At 37.2% G+C, this 22,208-nt stretch overlaps 1 protein-coding gene across 1 annotated transcript in view; it reads right to left on the bottom strand.

Annotated features, from left to right (window-relative positions):
* The window catches only part of AFF2 (ALF transcription elongation factor 2), a 775,685-nt gene that overhangs the window by 361,232 nt on the left and 392,245 nt on the right, over positions 1-22,208 (bottom strand). Inside the window, exon 4 of the mRNA XM_082263635.1 lies at positions 2,105-2,149. Coding sequence (XP_082119761.1) covers positions 2,105-2,149 — 45 coding nt within the window. The remainder of the gene's footprint in view (positions 1-2,104; positions 2,150-22,208) is intronic.

The raw sequence follows: 22,208 nt of genomic DNA, 5'->3' as shown, positions 1-22,208 counted from the left end.
AAAGTGAGTACACCTCTCACATTTTTGTGAATATGTTATTATATCTTTTCATGTGACAACACTGAAGAAATTACACTTTGCTACAATGTAAAGTACTGTAGTATAACAGTGTACATTTGCTGTCCCCTCAACACACAGCCATTAATGCTGAAACCACTGGCAACAAAAGTGAGTACACCCCTAAGTGAAAATGTCCAAATTGGGCCCAATTAGCCATTTTCCCTCCCTACTGTCATGTGACCCATTAGTGTTACAAGGTCTCAGGTGTGAATGGGGGGCAGGTGTGTTAAATTTGGTGTTATCGCCCTCATTCTCTCATACTGGTTACTGCAAGTTCAACATGGCACCTCATGGCAAAGAACTCTCTGAGGATCTGAAAAAAAGAATTGATGGCCTAGGCTATAAAAAGATTGCTAAGACCCTGAAACTGACCTGCAACACGGTGGCCAAGACCATACAGCAGTCTAACACTCAGAACAGGCCTCGGCATGGTTGAACAAAGAAGTTGAGTGCACGTGCTCAATGTCATATCCAGAGGTTGTCTTTGGGAAATAGAGGTATAAGTGCTGCCAGCATTGCTGAAGAGGTTGAAAAGGGTGGGGGGTCAGCCTGTCAGTGCTCACCATATGCCACACACTGCATCCAATTGGTCTGCATGGCTGAGATCAAGATAAACCTATTTGGTTCAGATGGTGTCAAGCGTGTGTTGTGGCAACCAGGTGAGGAGTACAAAGACAAATGTGTCTTGCCTACAGTCAAGCATGGTGGTGGGAGTGTCAAAGTCTGGGGCTGCATGAGTGCTGCCCCCACTGGGGAGCTACAGTTTAATAAAGGGGACCATGAATGACAACATGTACTGTGACATACTAAAGCAGAGCATGATCATGCAGCCCCAGGCCATGACACTCCCACCACAATGCTTGACTGTAGACAAGACACACGTCTTTGTACTCCTCACCTGGTTGCCACCACACAGGCTTGACACCATCTGAACCAAATAAGTTTATATTGGTCTTGGTTTCAGCAATCCATGTTCTTAGTCTGCTTGTCTTCAGCAAACTGTTTGTGGGCTATCTTGTGCATCATCTTTAGATGAGGCTTCCTTCTGGGACGACAGCCATGCAGACCAATTTGATGCAGTGTGCAGTGTGTGTTCTTTGCCACGAGGTGCCATGTTGATCTTCCAGTGACCAGTATGAGAGAATGAGAATAATAACAACAAATTTAACACACCTGCTCCCCATTCACACCTGAGACCTTGTAACACTAACGAGTCACATGACACCGGGGAGGAAAAATGGTTAATTGGGCCCATTTTGGACATTTTTACGTAGGGGGTGTACTCACTTTTGTTGCCAGCAGTTTAGACAATAATAGCTGCGTGTTGAGTTAATTTGAGGGGACAGCAAATTTACACTGTTATACAAGCTGTACACTCACTACTTTACATTGTAGCAAAGTTTCATTTCTCCAGTGTTGTCACATGAAAAGATGTAATAAAATATTTACAAAAACGGGAGGGGTGTACACAATTTTGTGAGATACTGTATATAAATATATATATATATATATATATATATATATATATATATATATATATATATACATATATATATATATAAATACACACACACACACTTTTTTTGCAAGCAAGACATTTGCTTCCTCCTACCTGGAACTTCTGTTGTTTTTGCTTTTTTTGGTTTTTGGAAAAAGCCTTTTTAGTCACGCCCTTGCTAACATGCAACCACTGCACAGCAAAGCAATTATTTTGATCAAGTTTATCCTTCCTCTGTTAACTTCATCTTTCCTCATCAGCCTGTCATGTCATTGTTCAGAGAAGCACGCTTTTGTTTTACCAAAATTAAAAACCAGTAGCCTTGAAAGTTATATAAGAAACATAGAGACAGAACACTTACTGAAATTAAAGTCAGATACTAGTGATATGTTGAGTTTGGTTTTGGCTTACAGTATATTTGTTATTTTGACATTTTCAGCATTCTATACTACTAATACATAGAATTGCATAAACAATATGTGCATTTTCCATTCTTACAAAAAAAAAAAAAGCAGATCCTTTGTATTTCAAAATGTTCCAACTTACCCGTAATATTTCTTCAACACAGCTTGGATCATTTGGAAGACTGACCTGTGTAAAGAAACAGTATTACTATCGTTAATAAAGGAAAAAGTGAAAAAAAAGCCTTCAAAATGTGTTGAAAAATATTTATTGTTCAAATAAAATTCACTTGGACGCAACTAGTGTAAGCCAACAGCAACATTGTTCCCCTAAAAAAAAAAAATAATCCTAGGGTAACTAACTGATCCCCTACATAATTAGAGAGTTTCAAAAGAAAAATTGTCTCATAAAAACAAATATAGCCCCACAGTCACAAAATACACATGAGAAGGTGCCCGATAATATTGAAATGTTTCTCCCAGCGGATGCACATTTTTTATTTTGTATTAAATTGCAATTAAAAACAACTTTAACTGCACCAAACACATGCAGCCACTCAATCATTCTAAACAAGCAAAGGGAGGTAAAACATTTGAGTATTTTAGTGCGCTTGCACAGTACAACACTCCCCAGCATTTAAACCTGCTAGCCAAAAAGCATGACTAAAACCATTTTTTAGGATTTTATTAAAATCAGGTCTAGGTTACACACATTGGCAGATATACTGTATGTGGGAGTCACATATCATAGAACCATCATAGAAAGTTGCCAATGAGGTAATTCTTTGCAATCCTACCACCTCACTGAGAATAACCTTCCCAATCCCCATCAGTCTGGATTTCCATCCTCAACACTCAGAAACTGCTCTCCTAAAACTCACAAATTATTTACTAATGGCTAAAACTATTCTGTACTCCTATTTTTGGCTTTTCTGCTGTCTTTGATATGGATGACCAGCCCCTCCTCCTAGAAAAAAACTTAACTCCTTTGGCCTCCATGACTGTTCTTTTCACTGGTTGTCATCCTACTTTTCCCACCGCACCTCCAGTGTCACTTACAATTCTACCTCCTCCTCTCCTTTTTCTGTTGTGGTCCCCCAAGGTTCTATTCTCAGACCTCTCCTATTCTCAATCTACACCTTCTCCCTGGGTCAGCTGATAGCCCATGGCTTTTAGTACCATTTCTATGTTGATGACACCAACATCTATCTCTCTACTCTTCAGCTCACTCCATCAGTCTCCTCATGCATTACTAACTTAACAACAGACATATCAGTCTGGATGTCACACCACTTCCTCAAACTCATTCTATCCAAAACCGTGCTCATAATATTTCCTTCCCCTGATTTCTCTGACAAGACTGATGGCACAGCTATCAACCGATCCCCACATGTCAGGGCAATATGAGTAATCCTGGACTCCAAAAAGCTTCTAATTCACTCCATGGTTATCTCTCACCTTAACTACTGCAACTTTCCCCTCATTGGATTACCTTTACATAGGCTATCCCTACTTCTGCTCACCCAACTAAATTAATTCAAAATACTAACACCTTACAAAGCAACCCACAATTCTGCCCCATGCTATATCACTAACTTAGTCTTAAAATACCAACCAAATAGTTCTCTTTGTTCCCCCCAAGACATCCTGCTCTCTAGCTCCCTTGTTGTCTCTCATGCTCGCCTCTAGGACTTATCCTGAGCCTCTCTCATTCTATGGAACTCCCTGCCCCAATCTGTCTGACTTTCTCCTACTCTGTCCACTTTTATGCAATCCCAGAAACCCTTCTTTTCAGTGAAGCCTATCATGCCTCCACCTAACAACTATACACTTATTTTCTATATCAGCCCATTTCCCAAAATGTTGAATCATTAGTACAGTAACAGTGCATATTTTTAGCACTGATTACTGCATTAGTATCATTGGTCCCCGTAAAAGTGTCAAAAGTGTCAGTTAGGTGTCGGATCTGTCCGCCGCAATGTTGCAGTCCTGCTAAAAATTGTTTATCACCATTACTAGTAAAAAATAAATAAATAAATAAAAATTACATATATCTTTACCCTAGTTTGTAGATACAATAACATTTGGGCAAACCAATTCATATATTTTCATTTGGATTTTTTTTACCAAAAATATGTAGTAGAATACATATTGGCTTAAATTGATGAAAAAAATAAGATTTGTTAATTCTTTTTATTGGGAATGTTTTATAGCAGAAAGTAAAAAAATATATTTTTTTTTCCAGAATTGTCTCTTGTTTTGTTTATGGCGCAAAAAAAACCGCAGAGGTGATCAAATACCACCAAAATAAAGCTCTATTTGTGGTAAAAAAAAAGCGTTGCACGACCGCGCAATTGTTAGTTAAAGTAATGCAATGCCGTATTGCAAAAAAATGGCCTGGTCATTAAGGGGGTAAAACCTTCCGGTCCTTAAGTGGGTAAAGAAGCATTACTATGAAAAAGTTGTATTCTGATAAGTGTATTCAGTATACAAATTCTGCACTTATTTACTTTGTTTCTTTAAATTTCACTCCTTATTTACACACATACCAAAATGACCAGCAAAAGTTACAGTGACAGGAGATAGAAAAAATATGAAACAATAAAGAAATGAGTATACGGAATACTATCATTACAAATATTACCTGTGTAGAGTTATCATAGTAAAATATATTTAGTGATAGTGGTCCTTCCAAATGAACATACCAATACAGAAATGAAAATCAGAATGATTCATCCTGTCTTACAACATATATGCTGAATTTATTTAATTAAATGTAAGAACTTCTACATTGTAAAATCTCATTTTGACCTACAGGTCACAAGAAAATACATTTTTTAATTGATTGTTTTAAGACATAATAAACCAGCAGGTACATTTAATTGTGTCCAACATTTGGCTTTTAGCTAATTCTACATCCAAGAATTCTTAAAATTCATAATTCTAAAATTGTGACAACTAGGGTCATATTACACTGAAATTCACAGTGATTCATAGTGATTTTAAACTGAATTTGTGATCACTTTTTATGAATTATTTACACAACCAATTTTATAATCTGCATGATATTCGCCTAAAGGTCAGCTTTGCCCATATGTGAAATTTCTTTATTGAGTAGGCATTTCAGTGAGAGGTCTTGCACCCTCTACTACAAGGCCATAACAAAGGCGTTATGCTTTCACAAATGGACCTCTGATTTTTTTTGTTTACTTTATAGAATGATTAATTATTTGTAAAGCCTGTGACAGTGCAAGGAAACTGTGAATTCTGGTAAGAATAAATCAACACATGATTTTCAAAGAGGTAAAAAAAAAAAAGCCAGCATGTGATTATCCATTGAAAAACAATTTTAATTGACCTGACCTCTATAAACAACAGATTCACCAAACTGCTATCATTCTTTAGCTCTCTATTCCTTTCATTCTTTCATTCCTTTATCACTCTGTTCATCCAGTGAAGCTAAAATAAGTCCCGTGTAAGCTCCATGTCCCTCTAGTTAGAACTTACCCAAGGCAAGAACCTTTTTTATCACAGGTCACATTTCAGGTGCATTTTTCTAGTAGAAAAAGTCAGAGAAAGGAGAAATATCCATGATCAGATATGTAGGTGTGCTGTGCAGGCTCTAGGGGCAGCTTTTGCAATTCGCAATATGTCCAACTGTGAAAGTTATAGCCACATACAAAATTATCTATGGTGCAAGCTGAGGACAAACAATCACTGTTTGTGTAAGGAATATACTGGTGAATATGCCCCGCGCCACGTGTTTATTTAATAAATGTGAATAAATAGTATTGAATTTAATAAATAAAAATTATTTTTGTGAATAAAAAATTGATTTTGCGAATAAAAGATATTTTTATAATTTATGTGTTTGTAGCAGCTGCTATAGAAGTAAAAATGTGTTTGCAGGTAAGTAGTCTGAATGACTACCTATAGTTAATATATATTAACACTCTATTATATTATATTAATTTATTATATTCAATTTAATATATATTATAATTATTTAAAAGCAAGCGCTATAGGTAGTGATTCAGACTACTTACCTGCAATCACTGTTTGTACTGTATAATATGTATTTTGTCTGAATCAACTAATATACTGCCAAAAAAATATATATATTTCTTTATATTGTTTTATTTGTATTATTTAGATATAACTCTAATACATTCCAGAGAAAGCAGAAATTGTTGCCCCTGCAAAACCTGTTAAGTTGCTCCCATCTCAATGAAAATCCAGCACTAGGATGTGGAAATAACCCCAATGTAACATATTTAATTAACAAAATAATTGTTTTGCCTAAATGTAGCTGGTCAGTGGTATTTGAGGTGCTGTATATGGAGGCTTAGCACAATCAATTCAGTGTGTGGAAAAAGTAGTTTATCATACAGTACATATAAATAATAAATATTTTTGTATTGTTTGTTTGGTACCTCAAAAGTCTGATTAATTTTATATACTATATATATATATATATATATATATATATATATATACATACACACTATATTACCAAAAGTATTGGGATACCTGCCTTTAGACGCACATGAACTTTAATTGCATCCCAGTCTTAGTCCGGTAGGGTTTAATACTGAGTTGGCCCACCCTATGCAGCTCTAACAGCTTCAACTGTTCTGGGAAGGCTGTGAACAAGGTTTAGAAGTGCGTCTATGGGAATGTTTGACCATTCTGCCAAAAGCACATTTGTGAGGCTAGGCACTGATGTGGACATGAAGGCCTGGCTCACAGTCTCCGCTCTAATTTATCCCAAAGGTGTTCTATCAGGTTGGGGTCAGGTGCAGGCCAGCCAAGTTCCTTAACCCCAAACTCACTCATCCAAGTCTTTATGGGCCTTGCTTTGTGCACTGGTGCACAGTCATGTTGGAACAGGAAGGGGCCATCCTTAAACTGTTCCCATAAAGTTGGGAGCATTAAATTGTCCAAAGTGTCTTGGTATACTGAGGCCCTAAGAGTTCCCTTCACTTGAACTAGGGGCCAAGCCCAACCCAAGAAAAACAACCCCACACCATATCCCCCCTCCACTAAATGATTTGGACCAGTGCACAAAGCAAGGTCCATAAAGACACTGATTGGTTTGGGGTGGAGGAACTTGACTGGCCTGCACAGAGTCCTGACCTCAAGCCAATAAAAGACCTTTGGGATGAATTAGAGCAGAGACTGGGAGCCAGGCCTTCTCGTCCACATCAGTGCCTAACCTCACAAATGTGCTTCTGGAAGAAGGGTCAAACATTCCTATAGACACACTTCTAAACATTGTGAACAGCTTTTCCACAAGAGTTGTAGCTGTTATAGCTCAATATTGAACCCCACAGACTAAGACTGAGATGCAATTAAAGTTCATGTACATGTAAAGACAAGCACCCCAATACTTTTGGCAATATAGTGTATATATATGTATATATATATATATATATATATATATATATATATATATATATATATTCACCTTGACATCCTTTTTCTTTTCTGGTACATGGTTTTGAACATCATGTTCAAGGCAAGAAAAGCAACAAACTATGCAACATTTTACTAATCATTTAGACAAGACCACTGACGTTTGTTATGTAAGATGTGAGAGGGCAACTGTTAAGTAACTCACTCATATGACAGACCTTAATTAAAGATTTATTCCACAAGGAGACAAACACATACCTCCAATTGTGGAGGGTAGTTGTTAAAAGGTATATGGCCTAGCAAACAGTATGGGGATTGGTTTTAAAAATGTATATGAGATAAGATCAGGGGCAGGGTTAAGGTAGGCTGGTGACCAGGGGTGAAATGTTTTAGACTGGCCAAACATTATACAATTTTCTTGTACAATTGTCCTTTAGACCTACCAAAACCATATAATATGAGGTCAAACCTAAACACTGTAAATTTGTATGCAAAAATGCAAGCCCATGCATTACATAGTTGAAGTTAAATCTAAAGGAAATTGGAAAAGAAAAGATGTAATGTATGGCCACTATTTAAAAAAATAAGATAATTAAAGCTATAGAAAATGTTAGTAAAAAAATGACCATCCACAGAGGATTTACTTTTACAACGAAATTGTAAAAAAATGAAAGAATGAATGATTTCCCTCTGATGTTGGACCTCATGCATCTGGCACCACTCAAAACATTGCTACAGATTTTCCAGTAAGGGCACAGCAAGTCTACGGATGCCATATTATGATACACTACAGTAAATCACCACAATGTGTGCTTTATTCTGTGCCTAAAGGAAGGATTGATTTTATCAAATTTTTTTAAGTTTTAACATTTTTTTTTTGCTGTTTTAATTATTTTTACTGTTATTCTGTAAATGGCACAGTGACACATATACCAGTTGTTAGGGTTGTAGGAAGGGGGTTTCAAGTAATATACAGAAAAATGTACACGTTGTTGCACTGCTTTTTTGGTGAGATGAGGTATGCATTTACCATTCAGAACCAAGCTGGTATTCTGAAAGGTGCTTATCATTTAGGATAGAGGTATGTAAGCGCTTGGAGGTTTAAGAGTTCATACAGCAAGGAAATGGCTAAAAACAAGTGGTGGAGGTAAAGTGCTAAATGCACAAGAGGGGGAGGCACAGGGGGGATTAATAGTCCATGTGAAAATGATAGCAGTCGTTGAAGGAAATTCATGGGGGGTCCGCAGCTCAGGGCCAGCTCATTCAATGAGAGAGAAGTCAGCTCTAAATCAGATAAAGAAGAGGGAAGAGCGCCTCTTGAGTGCAAGATAGTGATTTATTTTAACACAAATTACATAGTAACTTACATCAAAGTAAGGGTAATAGCTTCAGTCCTGTCCCGGCGGTTCCGAGGTGGTATAGGGTGGTATATAGTGGAAATAGCAAGACTCCCCTGAAAAAGGAGTGCGCATTCCCCGCCCGGGCTTTGGCGCAGACTTTGAAACGTGTCGTGAAGCCTACTCCACCATCTTGGAATTTCCACTGCCGCTGACATCAGACGCCCTCCGGTTCCCTCTACGGCCGCAATCCTCCACTCGCCCGGACTCACACAGCCAGCTGGCCTGGCAGCTTGGATCCAAGGCCTCCCTGGATTGCACGGACCACCCTATACCACCTCGGAACCGCCGGGACATGACAGAAGCTTTTACCCTTACTTTGATGTAAGTTACTATGTAATTTGTGTTATTATAAATCACTATCTTGCACTCAAGAGGCGCTCTTCCCTCTTCCTTATCATTTAGGATAAGCCTGATAATGGCTTACAATGAATGTAATGAACAGATTAAATATCAGCACTGTTTGTGCTTATCATATGACTTTCAGTTCAATTTTTCCAATCATACAGACAGGAATGCCATTTAACATGAAACATGCCCCATATGGGAATAACTTAAAAAATGTTGATATTTCACTAAGGCTTCTGATTTGTGGACCACTAAGAAGAAATGGGTCGTTCAAATATGCTGTTATTTTTTCTAAAAATATAAGGCATAGTTGGGTGGCTGAGAGTTGGGTCTGGCCATGCTGGGGTGGAGTCTAAAGCAAATCTCATTCCTGATGCCACATAAACTTAAGAATATACGTATGTGTTTAATATTTACTGTAGGTTGATGTTATTTTTCTATACTGAAAGAATGAAGCATAACTTAAATATGTAAACAAATTTCGTTTAAATAAATTACTCTGGCTTTGTTTAACTTTTGGTACACATTTAATGCTGTCATACATACAGTATACCCAACTAAAAAAAATGTTTTTAGTAAAAACACACGCCTCTTTGATGGCAGTGATGAATCTATTAAGGATTTTGGGCAGTTCTCCGGGTTGACCATAAACTGGAAAAATCTTTACTTTTGCCGGTAGACCCCTGGAAAATTCTTTACCCTCTGGGATTTCTCAGATAGAGGTAGTGAGTAAAATGAAGTATTTGGGGATGAATGTAACAAGGGAACCCAGACAACATATCATCAATAATATAGCCCCAATGATAACTAGATTTAAACAGAAAGGAAGGGTTTGGGGCCGACTCTCCATATCGGTAGCAGGACGCTGCAACTTAATCAAGACGATAAGCATGCCACAACTTTTGCATGTATACTACAGTTACCTAAAGAGGAGGAGGGTGTAGCATTACCACATCCATGGAGCTATTTTTTAGCAGCACAGCTGCAACATCTATGGGGATGTAATCTGTCAGAAGGAGGTGAATCCAGGGAGGGTGTGATATTATCCAATACGTGTCATAATACAATAGTAGAAGCCATAGAAGCAGAATCTTTTTTCTGTAAATGTCCTACGTTTACACTATTAGTAAAAGTATGGAAAATAGTTAAAGTCCTTTTGGAATATCAAGGATTCACAGTGTATTCTCCTCTTTGGAATAATACAAATTTGCAAGAACTATATGCAATAGGCTCAGATATAATATAATAGGACTTTAAAGTAATTTCAAGAGTTAAGAGATGAGTATGCCATTCCAAATGAGTCCTTCTACAGGTATTTGCATATTAGACATGCCTTGAGTGCACAGTTTAAAGAAAAATGTTGGAGTTAAGTAAGACATCTCTTCTCAGTAAAATTATTTAGATGGGAATTGGGCCTGCAGTGGGGAAAGAAGGGTGGAATAACATTTTTCAAAAATCTGAATGACCTCTTTAGGGTGAGATGGGGTAAAGCCTGAGGGAGTATTAATCTTATATACGAGGAGATCACAAAGATTGATTCAGCTTTCTGGCAATTGAAGAGGAGGTGTTGCTGTGCAATAAAAATTTAGCCTTTGACTATTGTCACACTTTCTCCACGTTGAAAGATAACAAGGAATCAAGTTCTATGCATTTCTGATCAATTAAAGACCTTGTAGCTGAAGAATGTATGTCCTCTGAGGTTTTGTATGTTGGTCTAATTCTTCAGTAACAGAAAGAAGTTTTGCTGATTTTCCTTGTTACGGGAAGCTGCTAAACTAATTAGTTTGCCCCATTACCACCTTGTGGGCAACACATTCAGTTGTAATAGAAACATAAGGAGAAGCACTAAGAGAGAAATACTCTTTAATTGCTTTCAACATCTCTGATTCAGTTACTGGATCAAAACGTAGAGATTCATTAAGTTTTCAAGTATATGAGGTAGTAGAGAGGACTAAAAATTTGGTGGTAAAATATATATTTTGGTGATCAGACCATACACAGAAATGGATGTTGAAATCTACCAAAATAACTGTACAAACAATATATTCCAACCTGGCTAAGCTACTTTGAGGGTGCGAAAAAAAGGTATGTTATTTTGCACCAATATTATGGGCTCTCCAAGTTTCAATTAATTGGTTATCATGTAGGCCCTTCGTGAGTGACCTGGGGAAAGTCTTAGAATGAGGTTGGATTTTTGTCGAGAGAGGGGTGAGCTACCATATTAAAACTGCCACCAATGATCAGGTGAAGTCAATTATATCTATCTTAAATTTTGAAAAATGTGGCAAAAAAGAAAGTAAAAGAGTCATTAGGCGCAAAAACATTTGCAATGGTAAGCTCCTGGCTCATAAGTAGGCCCTTTAAAATGAGAAATCTACTATCTAAATAGATATGCTGAACTTCTAGTGGGAAGGAATTGTGAATGAACATGGCTACTCCTCTACTTTTAGAAGACTATAAGATATATAAAGATTGGTTGTGAGATCTATAAAAAAAATTTAGGGCGATAAGAGCTGTCAAAATGTGTTGTTGTAAAATCTTGTAATAGCAGTATTTTCGCCCTGAGACACTTATATTGTGAGAAAGCTTTCATTTGTTTATAAGGTGATTTTAAGTCTTGTACGTTATAAGAAATACACATCATCTCTACTGATATAGATAATATCAAACTATCAGCATACTAGGGTAAAAAATCTGTGGCGGAAATTGTTGAAAAGTAAATATTATAAAAGGTCTGGGGACTGTGAAGTAAGGTGGTGTTATCCATATCTATGTGCATCTCAATTTTTCTGTTACCTTCTTTTTTACAACTCCTTATAATGATAGTTCTCCATTTTTACCATTTAACAAACTAGCAAAATTTTAATTTTTCAAAGATACAAGAAAACTTGTGTACCTTCTTGAGCACTATTTGCATCATGAAGTTTGGTTATGCTGATCCTTCAATAAATCAAGTGTGTTGATTTAACAGTAAAACAAAGTCTAAGGAGCCATAATTGCTTACAGTAGCAAACAGCAAAAACCTTTGCATTTAGATGTGTTGTAAAGTTCAGCTTTGTGGCTCTTCAAAACTACATTATATAGTGGAGACTATAAGAAGACAAACTTTTACTGCAATGTGCCCTTAAAGTAACCAAATTGCACTTATATTACATTGTAAATAGAAAATTGAGGATTACACACAGAGATCTGTGGTTAATGATGCCTAACTGATTACCAATTAATCTTTACAGTACATTGCGTGAGGAGTTAGTTAGTGCCCTGCAATGTGATCACTTTGAATATTTACTGGAAATGAAGACACAAGACAAAAAGAACCTGTTAATGCTAATATATATTTGTATGCATGCACATTTAATTACAGAAGCCAGAGGGTTCACCTTCCTACCTAATTATTATATTCTATTACATATACTTTGGTGATTTTTGGGCCCTAATAGCTTAACTAATTAAGACTATTTTCAACACATTTTAAAGACCCTTAAAGTTGATATATGGGCAGATAAACATGTAGTTATACAATTATTAAATTAAATGTAGTTTAAAATATAACTTATGTAAGTACTTGAATTTGACTTGTAATTCCATGGACAGCAATACTGTCCATGGAATTAGTTGGGGATGAGTTGGAGCCAATCAGGTGTCTTGCAGTGTATATGCACTGACGAGAAACATGCTGGCAGTAGGAGAGAGCAGATATATGCACTTATTGGTCTACTGTTGTTCTTTCACTGTCCAATTATAGGTTGGGGGCAGGAAGACGGGCTGGCTTTTTTGCTTCACTATTGAGAAACGGCTGCTCACCTGTCTGGCTCTGCTGTCTGACAGAGCTGTGTAAGTTTTAGGGCTGAGTAAACAGAAATATAAACTCTTTGGCAGAAAAAAGCAGCTATTGTATATATATTTAAAAGGTGTATATAGCTGCTTGCCTGGAGTAACCCCCCCCCCCCCCCCCTGTCCCACCACCATTCTAGGCCCAGTATGACACCGTACAAAATAATATTAAAATATTATTTTGTTCTGGATGTATAGTGCAGTTTTCTTAAAGCAGGGCTTTGTGCTGAAAGTAAAGAGAATGGTCAATTTACTAAAGCTCAACAGAAGCAGTATATATTTAACTGTGCATCTTTTGCTGTTTTGCAAGTACAAATTATGTTTTGAATTCCCTTAAGATTTTATCCCATGGATCATTTGAATTTAGTGCATGAATATAAAATTTTTGATTTTTTTTGCAGTTTTTTTAATGTAAAATCACTTTATAAAGTCTTCTAGGGCTGACTCTAAATGGAGCAAATTTCTTTCCTTCAATCACAGACAGTGTTGACAGGGGAATCCCTCCTGCCGAGCCATTCTGTTCTCCCGGTGGGGGGGAAGCTGTCCCTGCTGGGGGAACACAGTGATTATTGCTAGCAGCTATAACAGCCGCTAGCGATAACCACGTGTAAAATCCAGCATGCTGATTGTACCCAAATCGTTCGATCGATCAACTTGGGTACATTCAGCCTGCCCATATGTGGTTCAAATCTTGGTCGGTTCCAGCTGAACCAGCTGAGATTGGAATCATCTATGGTTGACTCAGGTCTTTGCTCTCAAGAATACCACTAGGTTCAGGCTGTTTTTAAGAGTGAGTTTCTATAAGGGTGCCTTTTAAACAGCGATGTCAGGTGTTAATAACATAGCCATTCAAAAAATAAAAAGGAGACTAATGTTAAAAAAAATAATGGCTTGATGGCTAAATATCTTTCATTAGAAAAATAAGGCCTCAGCTATTTAATGGTTATGTATGTGAACTGAACATTTTGTTGAAACAATTATGGTGTCATAAAATAACAAATGTCATTAAAATAACAGTACAGTACAGGGATTTATTTATTTATTTTTGTCTCAGAAAGATCAACAACTAATGAATGGAAGTAAACTAAAGAAGAATTAAATCCTTTTAAATACTCTTCTAAAAACTGAGCACATTGGGCTTGATTTACTAAATCTGTAGAGTGCAAAATCAAGTACAGCTCTGCATGAAAATCAATCAGCTTCTAGTTATTTTGTCAAAGCTTAACTGAACAAGTTTTGGTTAGAAGCTGATTGGCTACTATGCACAGCTGTACCAGATTTTGCACTCTCCGGTTTTAGTAAATCAACCCTATTGATTATTTAATCTAATCTGACTGCCAGGAGAAGGGATAACTCTACAGCATATATGTAACAGGTGATGAGTAAAGCTGGCCAAATAAGGTTCGAATAACGGCCGGTTCAGCAGAAACACATCGCGATTTGAACCATAAATTGACAGGCTGATTGTATCCAAGGTAATCAACTTGGGTACAACCAGCCTGTGGGATTTTACATGTGATTACTGCTAGCGGCTATTATAGCCAATAGCAATAATCACTGTGTTCAGCGTCCCCTGCCCCCCTGCTGGGGGAACACAATAGCTCCTTGGAAGGTATTCCCGTCAACATTGTCTGTGTCTGTGTTGATGGGGGAATCCATCAAATTTCTTTCCTGCAACCCATGGTTGCAGAAAATAAATATGCACCATCTATGGCCGGCTTAAACATGTCTTCAAACTGGATTTCTCGACACCCAATGTTATGTTGTATTGTACTGTACTGTAATGTTATACAGTTGTGCTTGACATTTACTGGTCATAGAGAGCAATTTCTTTTAATCTTCCAGGCTCTGTGGCAGATAGAATGTTAGGATAGAATGCTATTGAATTTGATTAACCACAGAATTTCTGTAACTTAGAGGTGTTGGTAATTAAAGGAATGTGCTGACAGCCCTGCTGCACATCCTCAGATGCTGGGCACCACATGCTGTGATTTTTTTCTGATTTGCACAGTACCATATAAGTTATGTTGTGAATGCACAGTGAAAAATTACTTTCATCTCTTAGAGAAAATGGAATGACTGCATTTTATTTTTTTTTTAAACTCTAAAATTAAAATTTTGAGTTTTTTGACATGCTGGAAGATATATACGATCAAGCCAACTCTCACCTTGGCTAAACACATGCCATTTTTATGTCTACTTTGAGGGGGTTTTTTTTGTTAGATTTTGATCAAAATGACCAATCACACGATGAATGGTCCTTAGAAATTGAATTCATTATATGTCCACTTTCCCACAACCAAATGATAAAAATTGGGTGAAATCAATGAAAAATGCAGTTTTTCTGACAGGAATTGCAGCAGCTTTCATCAGTATAACTGAAAAAATGCAACATGTTGGCAATTTTCAAATTTTATTTTATATAGATATAAAGATATGTACATATCTTTATCTATACAAGATATAGATATGTACATTTTGTAGACATTACTATTTATTAATTCACAGCATACATGTAGTTAATCCATACACATGCATAGGATCAGAAAATACACATTCATTTCTTTTACCAATAACCTTTTGAACTGTCAGGCTAGACATATTTTATCTCTGTAGATGTATCAAAAAGCATCTGAAATTCAGTGCTAAAGCATTAATCTGTATTGTTGCTCAGTCCTTGAAATTATAACTTAACGTCCACATTACTTTAGCATTTTCCTCCCAAGATCCTCTGGCAGCCCTAGGCACAAAGTCAGATACTGGGTTCCAGCTAAAATCAATTGAAATGGTCTGAAATACTAGCATAAATAATTTTTTATAGCTCAAAGAGCTCTGTTGTTGCTAAAAAATATTTGTCAATTTTCTATGTGCAATTGCTGCTTTTTCTGCACTGGCTATTTGATTTTATTTAAGATAGTTTGCACTGTATTTTAAAATAAAACAAAATCCCTAAAAGCAGGGCTGCTGTTAGAAATCAAGGAGCCCCATACAGCCTACTTGACAGGTCCCCCCCCCCCCGAAAAAAAAAAAAGAAATTAAACAATATTTTCACTAAAAATACACTAAAATCATTATTAACGGACGTAAACATAACATAACTTACAAAATTCATGCTAAATCCAAAAGATAAAATCAAATTGAGTTATTAAATAAAATGTTGTGTGTAAATAAGATCTTGGGGCTAATTTACATAGGTGCTGTGGCCTGTACAGTGTGAATCAATATTTTTTTTTTATGTGGCTATTGCTGTGTGCAGGCAGGCAGGCAGCCTATGTTATGCTATGGGGACGCAACATCTGTATGAGCACAGCCCTCAGGTTGTAGTTTGACAGGTGTGTGGCCTCCAAACAGTCACATTGTGTATATGTAGACATTCACTCACACCTGCACACTTATCAAATTAGGACCTGTGGCTGTGTTCATACAGCCGCTGCATCCTCATAGAGTAACAGATGGCTCCAGCCACTCAAACCAACCACTCATTCACACTGTATTGACCAGAACCTGTGTGAAAGAGCCCTTCATTAAAAAAAAAAAAAAAAAATGTTTACGTGTGCGTGACGTAACAAGTAGGGCATCAAGTGACGTCAGAGACCACATTATGCTGAGTACTTGATATACCAAAGGTGTGTTATTCACTATTTTGATGTAAGAGTTATTCCTTTAATAAAATTTGTTTTGTTGGCAATATTACACTATGGGAGGTTACTTTGTTTTACCCTAACATATGGACAAGTGCGTGTGAGGGAGCCTTAAGGGGCCCACTACCACAGTGTAACCAAACAAACTGAACAGGACAACAACCAAGCTAACATCAATGGAGGATGGTTTCTAAGTGTAATCAAAAGCGCATTTGATTACTCACTAAGTTGAGAATACTGGGAGCACATAGGTATCAGAATCGGGTGGAAGCACACCATTTGTTTTTTCATGTTGTCACACTGAAGTTGGTATCATGGACGAAAGTCAACTGGGCACGCTAATTACCTTTGGATATGAACTATTATGCACTTTCAGCATATGTGCACTTTATTATAAACTGACCATTGACATGCACTTTTTTGCAATTTTATTTTTATGATTATCTGTCATATATGTATTAAGAACTATTTGAGTGGATTAATTAGGTTATTGATTCACCATTAAGTTTGCACAACACCAATTTATATATACACAGTACAGCTACAATACAATTTACAGGAGGAATCAGAGGACCCTGCTCGTTAGAGCTTACAATCTAGGAGGGAGGGTCAAGTGATACAAATGGTAAGAGCTGTGGGGGATGAGCTGATGGAGAAATAAAAATACAGTTGTTAGGTGGGGGCAGAGCTTCTCAAAAGAGAAGGGTTTTCAGGTATCATCTAAAAGGGGACAGGGTAGGATATTGATACTGTTACCATATAACCAGAAAAATACCACCACCCCCACAAGTCCCACGATGTAATGATGATGGCAACAGACCTTCATAACAATGCCTTTTAAACATAATTATGCAGTTGTACTAGGTGCTACCATGAATAAGTAGTGCTCAAATGCTCACAGTAAACAAGAAAAAAAACCTCATGGTTGTCAATATATATTTCCTTCCACATAGGCAATACAAGGCAGTCAGGATTGCAGAACAGGGTGGGGGTGCTAGCAGAATTGTGAGAAGACATAGGAAGAAGTGCTTCCTTACTACTTAGACAGCATCAATACTCCCCTTCACTAAAGCAGCATCTGGAGATCTGGAGGCAATAAACCATTCCAACCCTGCTAAGCTGGCCAAGAAGTTACTCTGCTAGTGCAGTGACGATGTACATTTTTCAGACCCCTGCATGCACTGTTAGTGGCAGTAGAGAGCAGATGCTACCTTGTATTAGCCGGATTTAGCCGGCATATTTTTGTCATCCCAATATGGTGGTACAATCCCTCACATGTGTGGTAGTGACAGCACATTGGTGCATTAAAGCTGATGTCCATGTTTCATGCCACTTTAAATAGTTTGTTTGGACCAAGCTGGTCCAAACAAACTATTTGCTTCATTAAGTGCTGCGGTGTCTCTAAGCATTGTGAGACAGAAACTTCCCGTCTCACACCTAGAACAAAACAGAGTCTGAATGCCTTAGTGGGAGGGGTGGGCTGAGGCCATGCTCTCAGACTCGGCCAATCAGAGGAAGCTTTGAAATCATTCACAAAATACAAAGCACCACTCAGCCAAACTCTGTTTTGTTTCGGGTGTGAGATGGGAAGTCTCTATCTCACAGCTGGAACTCAGCACGGTGTACTGTATGTAGCTAAAGTTACATGCAGTTATAGAGTCACTACAGCACTTAGTGAAGCAAATAGTTTTTTTTGGACCAGCTTGGTCCAAACGAACTATCTAAAGTGACATGAAACATGGACATCAGCTTTAACAAATTGAAAGACATCTGACTACTATGTGGTCTTCTAGGGAAAGGTGTTATATGCCTCTTCTGTGTCTTTTTTAATTCCTCTTTATATTCCCAGCTGTGTAGGCTTCTTGCATGATTTCATCCATCATATATGTGTTTTTTATTGTTCCTCACAAATGTGTACTAGAAATCATTAGATTCTCCACTCATGTGCATTCAGATGAAAAAGTGGTCACATGGGATGAAGTTTCATTCCTGAACTCCCAAAAAGGCTTTCCTCAATATGCTGGAAAATTTTAATGCATGTGTGGTAGTGGCAAAACAGGCTGGCCACTACCACCTTTATGGAGCACAGGAATAAAATTGTATCCCCCCTGTTTACATCTGAATGTGCATGCATGAAAAATATAATGATTTCTACTGTGCATTCATGGGGACACTGCCTGCTTCACAGCAATGCAGGGCAACGCAATGCAGGGCACACATATGACAGATTAAATTGCACATGCTCAGGGCAAAGACAGTCATACTGCATATCAAGAGGATTTTAATGATGCATATCCACCCACCATATCGATAAGTGCCATATCAAGAACCCTGTTGACATCTTGGAGAAGTCCAGGGGGAGGTACATTTTTAAATTTTGCTCTTCTATGTACAAATATTTATTTAACCTACTCAAAACTTTTTTTTTTTTTTTTACCTCTAACCAACTAAGCAATTTCAACGTGAAACTAAGGAGGAGGGAAAACACAATTTACTACCTGAATTCTTCTCTTAATATAGGATGGCCAGGTTTTAGCTACAGGTACCATTCTATCCAGCAAATAGAACACTGTCACAGCACCTACTGCTGTTACGACTAGAATAATTATTTCCAGTGTTTAACATCCAGAATAAATGCCAGCTGATAAATACTGCCCCTTACCATTTAACCGATTTATTTAACATTTTGTTATTACACAATTTATTACAGAGTCATAATCTTAGTGTTGGTTTTGAGAAGGAGTAAATCACAGCAAATCAGAGCAATACGACAGCAATTAGCTTTTATTGTGCACTTATTAATCTTGAAGAACATTTTCTCTTCTGGCAGAAAAGGGCCGTGGATTCCTCCTGACAGTCAGTCTTAAACTCCTTCCTGTGATGAATGGAGTCTATAATTGAGAGATAACTCTTTCTAATTTAATACCTTAGGAATAAAGTAGCAAGAAATGTACAACAGCTTTTGAGAAGGAAGTCAGTTAAACACACGACTGTTTGTGTTCTTTGTTTCGGTAGGGTGGGAGATCATTAATGGTATCGCAGCTACCAGAGAGGAAGTCACACAAAATTTATGATTCACATGTTATGGTACAAGGAAAAACAAAATGGAATCAGCTCTCTTTATCTTTATAGCCTACTGCTTTGCTGGATTATCAGTGTTAGGTCCATTCTAGGACCTAGTAAAGCACAATAACACTCAACACATTGTATATCTTTCTATGAGCATAACTTGGAAGTGGACCAATAAAACAACGTAGGCTGTAGGCTGAGAATACATGGCACTGTGTTAGTTGTAGTATCAGTAACAGAAAGTCAGAGAATCTGATAGTTATGTGAAATTGTAATAAGTTGATGCATACAACTATGTTAAATACAATAGTAAAATGTAATTCATTAAAATAAAATAACCATTGATCAATGATTCTAATAAAATACTAGGGCATTCATTTATTTGAAAATAAATTAAACACAATATTACTTTTTTCAAATTAGTAAGTTGATATGTTATATAATTCTCAAATGTGCTCATTATCCATGTCTCAAACACATCAGCATATACAATGTAGCTAAGTCCATGACATCAAACACTTGTCACAATGCTTGTTGGGAAAACAAGTGGTTTTTCAATGTTTAATGCCTGAAAATTACTCAATAAAAAACCTGAATTGCCTAAAAAAATTTCACCTGTTGTCAGGGTCTGGACTCCAACCTGCGACCTCTGCCGTGTATGGCAATGACTCTTCTCACTGAGTTACCTGAGATGCTAGGCAGTTCTCTGTCTGATCCATTGGACAACCCTGCCTTGTACCTAGACTTTTGCTAGACCTTGAACTCTTTGCTCCTCCTATGAACTTTCTGATTTAAGCCATGCCTCTGCACTTCCTGTTTGCCAGATTATTGTGCTCTCTTCAGTCAGTATTTTGTTCTTTTCTTCCCTGCTGCCACCCATATTTTGCTACCACTCGTTATCGAACCTTGCCTTGTACCTCGACTACGTTTCTGCTCGATCCATAGCTACAACTACTCATTACTGACCTTTTGACTTGTTTACTGACTATGTTCTGTTTGATGCTTACCTTCTACTGGACCCTGGCTTGCTCACCTCCTGATGGGGCAATCCTGAGGCCTGCAACCTGGTACTAACACACAGCAAAAATCCATCTCCACCTTCAGGAGCTCTGGTGAACACCAGTTAGTATTTACACTCCGCACTTCAGGTGAGCCCACATTATCTGTCACGGTGACTGACTATGTACCTATCCTGCTGGTCGGTGGTAGTCCCACAACTGCTATAGCAACTGATCATAGAGCCTGACCCCTGATCATGACACCTATATGAAATATAAAATTATTATGTATGTGATTTTGTGCAGGTGTTATGGATGATCACATCTGTTGCAAACTAGTTTGATTACCATGGGGAAGCTAGAGCAATTATATTGTGGCATTTCCTCTCTCCACCCTGCACACACTTTTCCTAGAGTCTTACTAATGTTGATTAGTGGGGAGGTGAGAGAATGCTCTGTTGCAAGCTTGCTATTCATTTTTTACTTTCTTTTTTTTATTTAAGAAAATTAGTGGGGTGATTTGTTACCTGGCCTATCCTTTTATTACTAAGAACCTATGGCATCATTCACTTCCATGCAGTCATGTATATTGATAATATTTCTCTTGATGTGCATTTGTGCAGAGAGAACAACTTAAAAAAAAAACGAAGGTATATACTGTAGAAAACAATTTACTCTTAACACACTAACCCAGGTGTTCAATTTAATTTCAGCCATCAGAGGTTAATATGCTGAAAGAAGTGAGTGTGAGCGGAACAGCGGATAAAACAAAGAAGACCTAATTACCATGCGAAGCACAACACCCTTCAGATGTGATGAGAAACGTGGCGGTATGGAAAGCTGGTCTCTGAGACATTTCACAATATGACCACCCAAGCATAAAAAAAGAATAAGGACAACACTGAGGAAGCTGCATAGCAGAGAAGTATTATAATTATCTGCAAACCATAGCAATGTAAAACAAACACTCCTTGATAACAATTTGGGATTTTGTTTTTTTTTTATGTGTGCTACATTTTAATATGATAACTGCATCCAAAATGTTTCCTCTGGCTAAAAATATAATTGTCTATCACAAAATACAAAGTATGTGTTAGCTGGGCAACATGTCACAATATTGATTTTTATTTTATTTACAAACAGCTTCTAGCAAAGTATGTAAGGCGTTAAAATAGATTTGTGAATGTTGCATAGGTAAAGTGTAAGACAAAATCACAATCTAAAGGCTCGTACACACTATAAGAAAATCGGGCGAACATTTTCGTCCAAAGAATTTTCGTACGATTTTCGTATAGTGTGTACAGAACTTTCTACAGATGATTCAGAATTTTTGTATGAAAATTCTCGAAAGAACAAACTCCAAAATGTTTCTCGTACGGGAAAAAAAAAAATGATTTTTGTTTAATGTGTACCGTTTTCTAATGATTTTTGTACAAGAAAAATTAGAAAAGAAAGACTGTGCATGATCAGAAACAATAAATAACAAAAAAAAGCCTTTGTCGTACGAGAATTTTCACATGAATTTTCGTTCATTGGTTCTGATTTGC

This window comes from Pelophylax lessonae (genome assembly GCF_965119305.1).
Source record: "Pelophylax lessonae genome assembly, chromosome: 7".
NCBI classification, from domain to species: Eukaryota; Metazoa; Chordata; class Amphibia; order Anura; family Ranidae; genus Pelophylax; species Pelophylax lessonae.
Note: the sequence above shows the minus strand (reverse complement) of the source record. Positions and strands in the feature narration are given on the sequence as shown.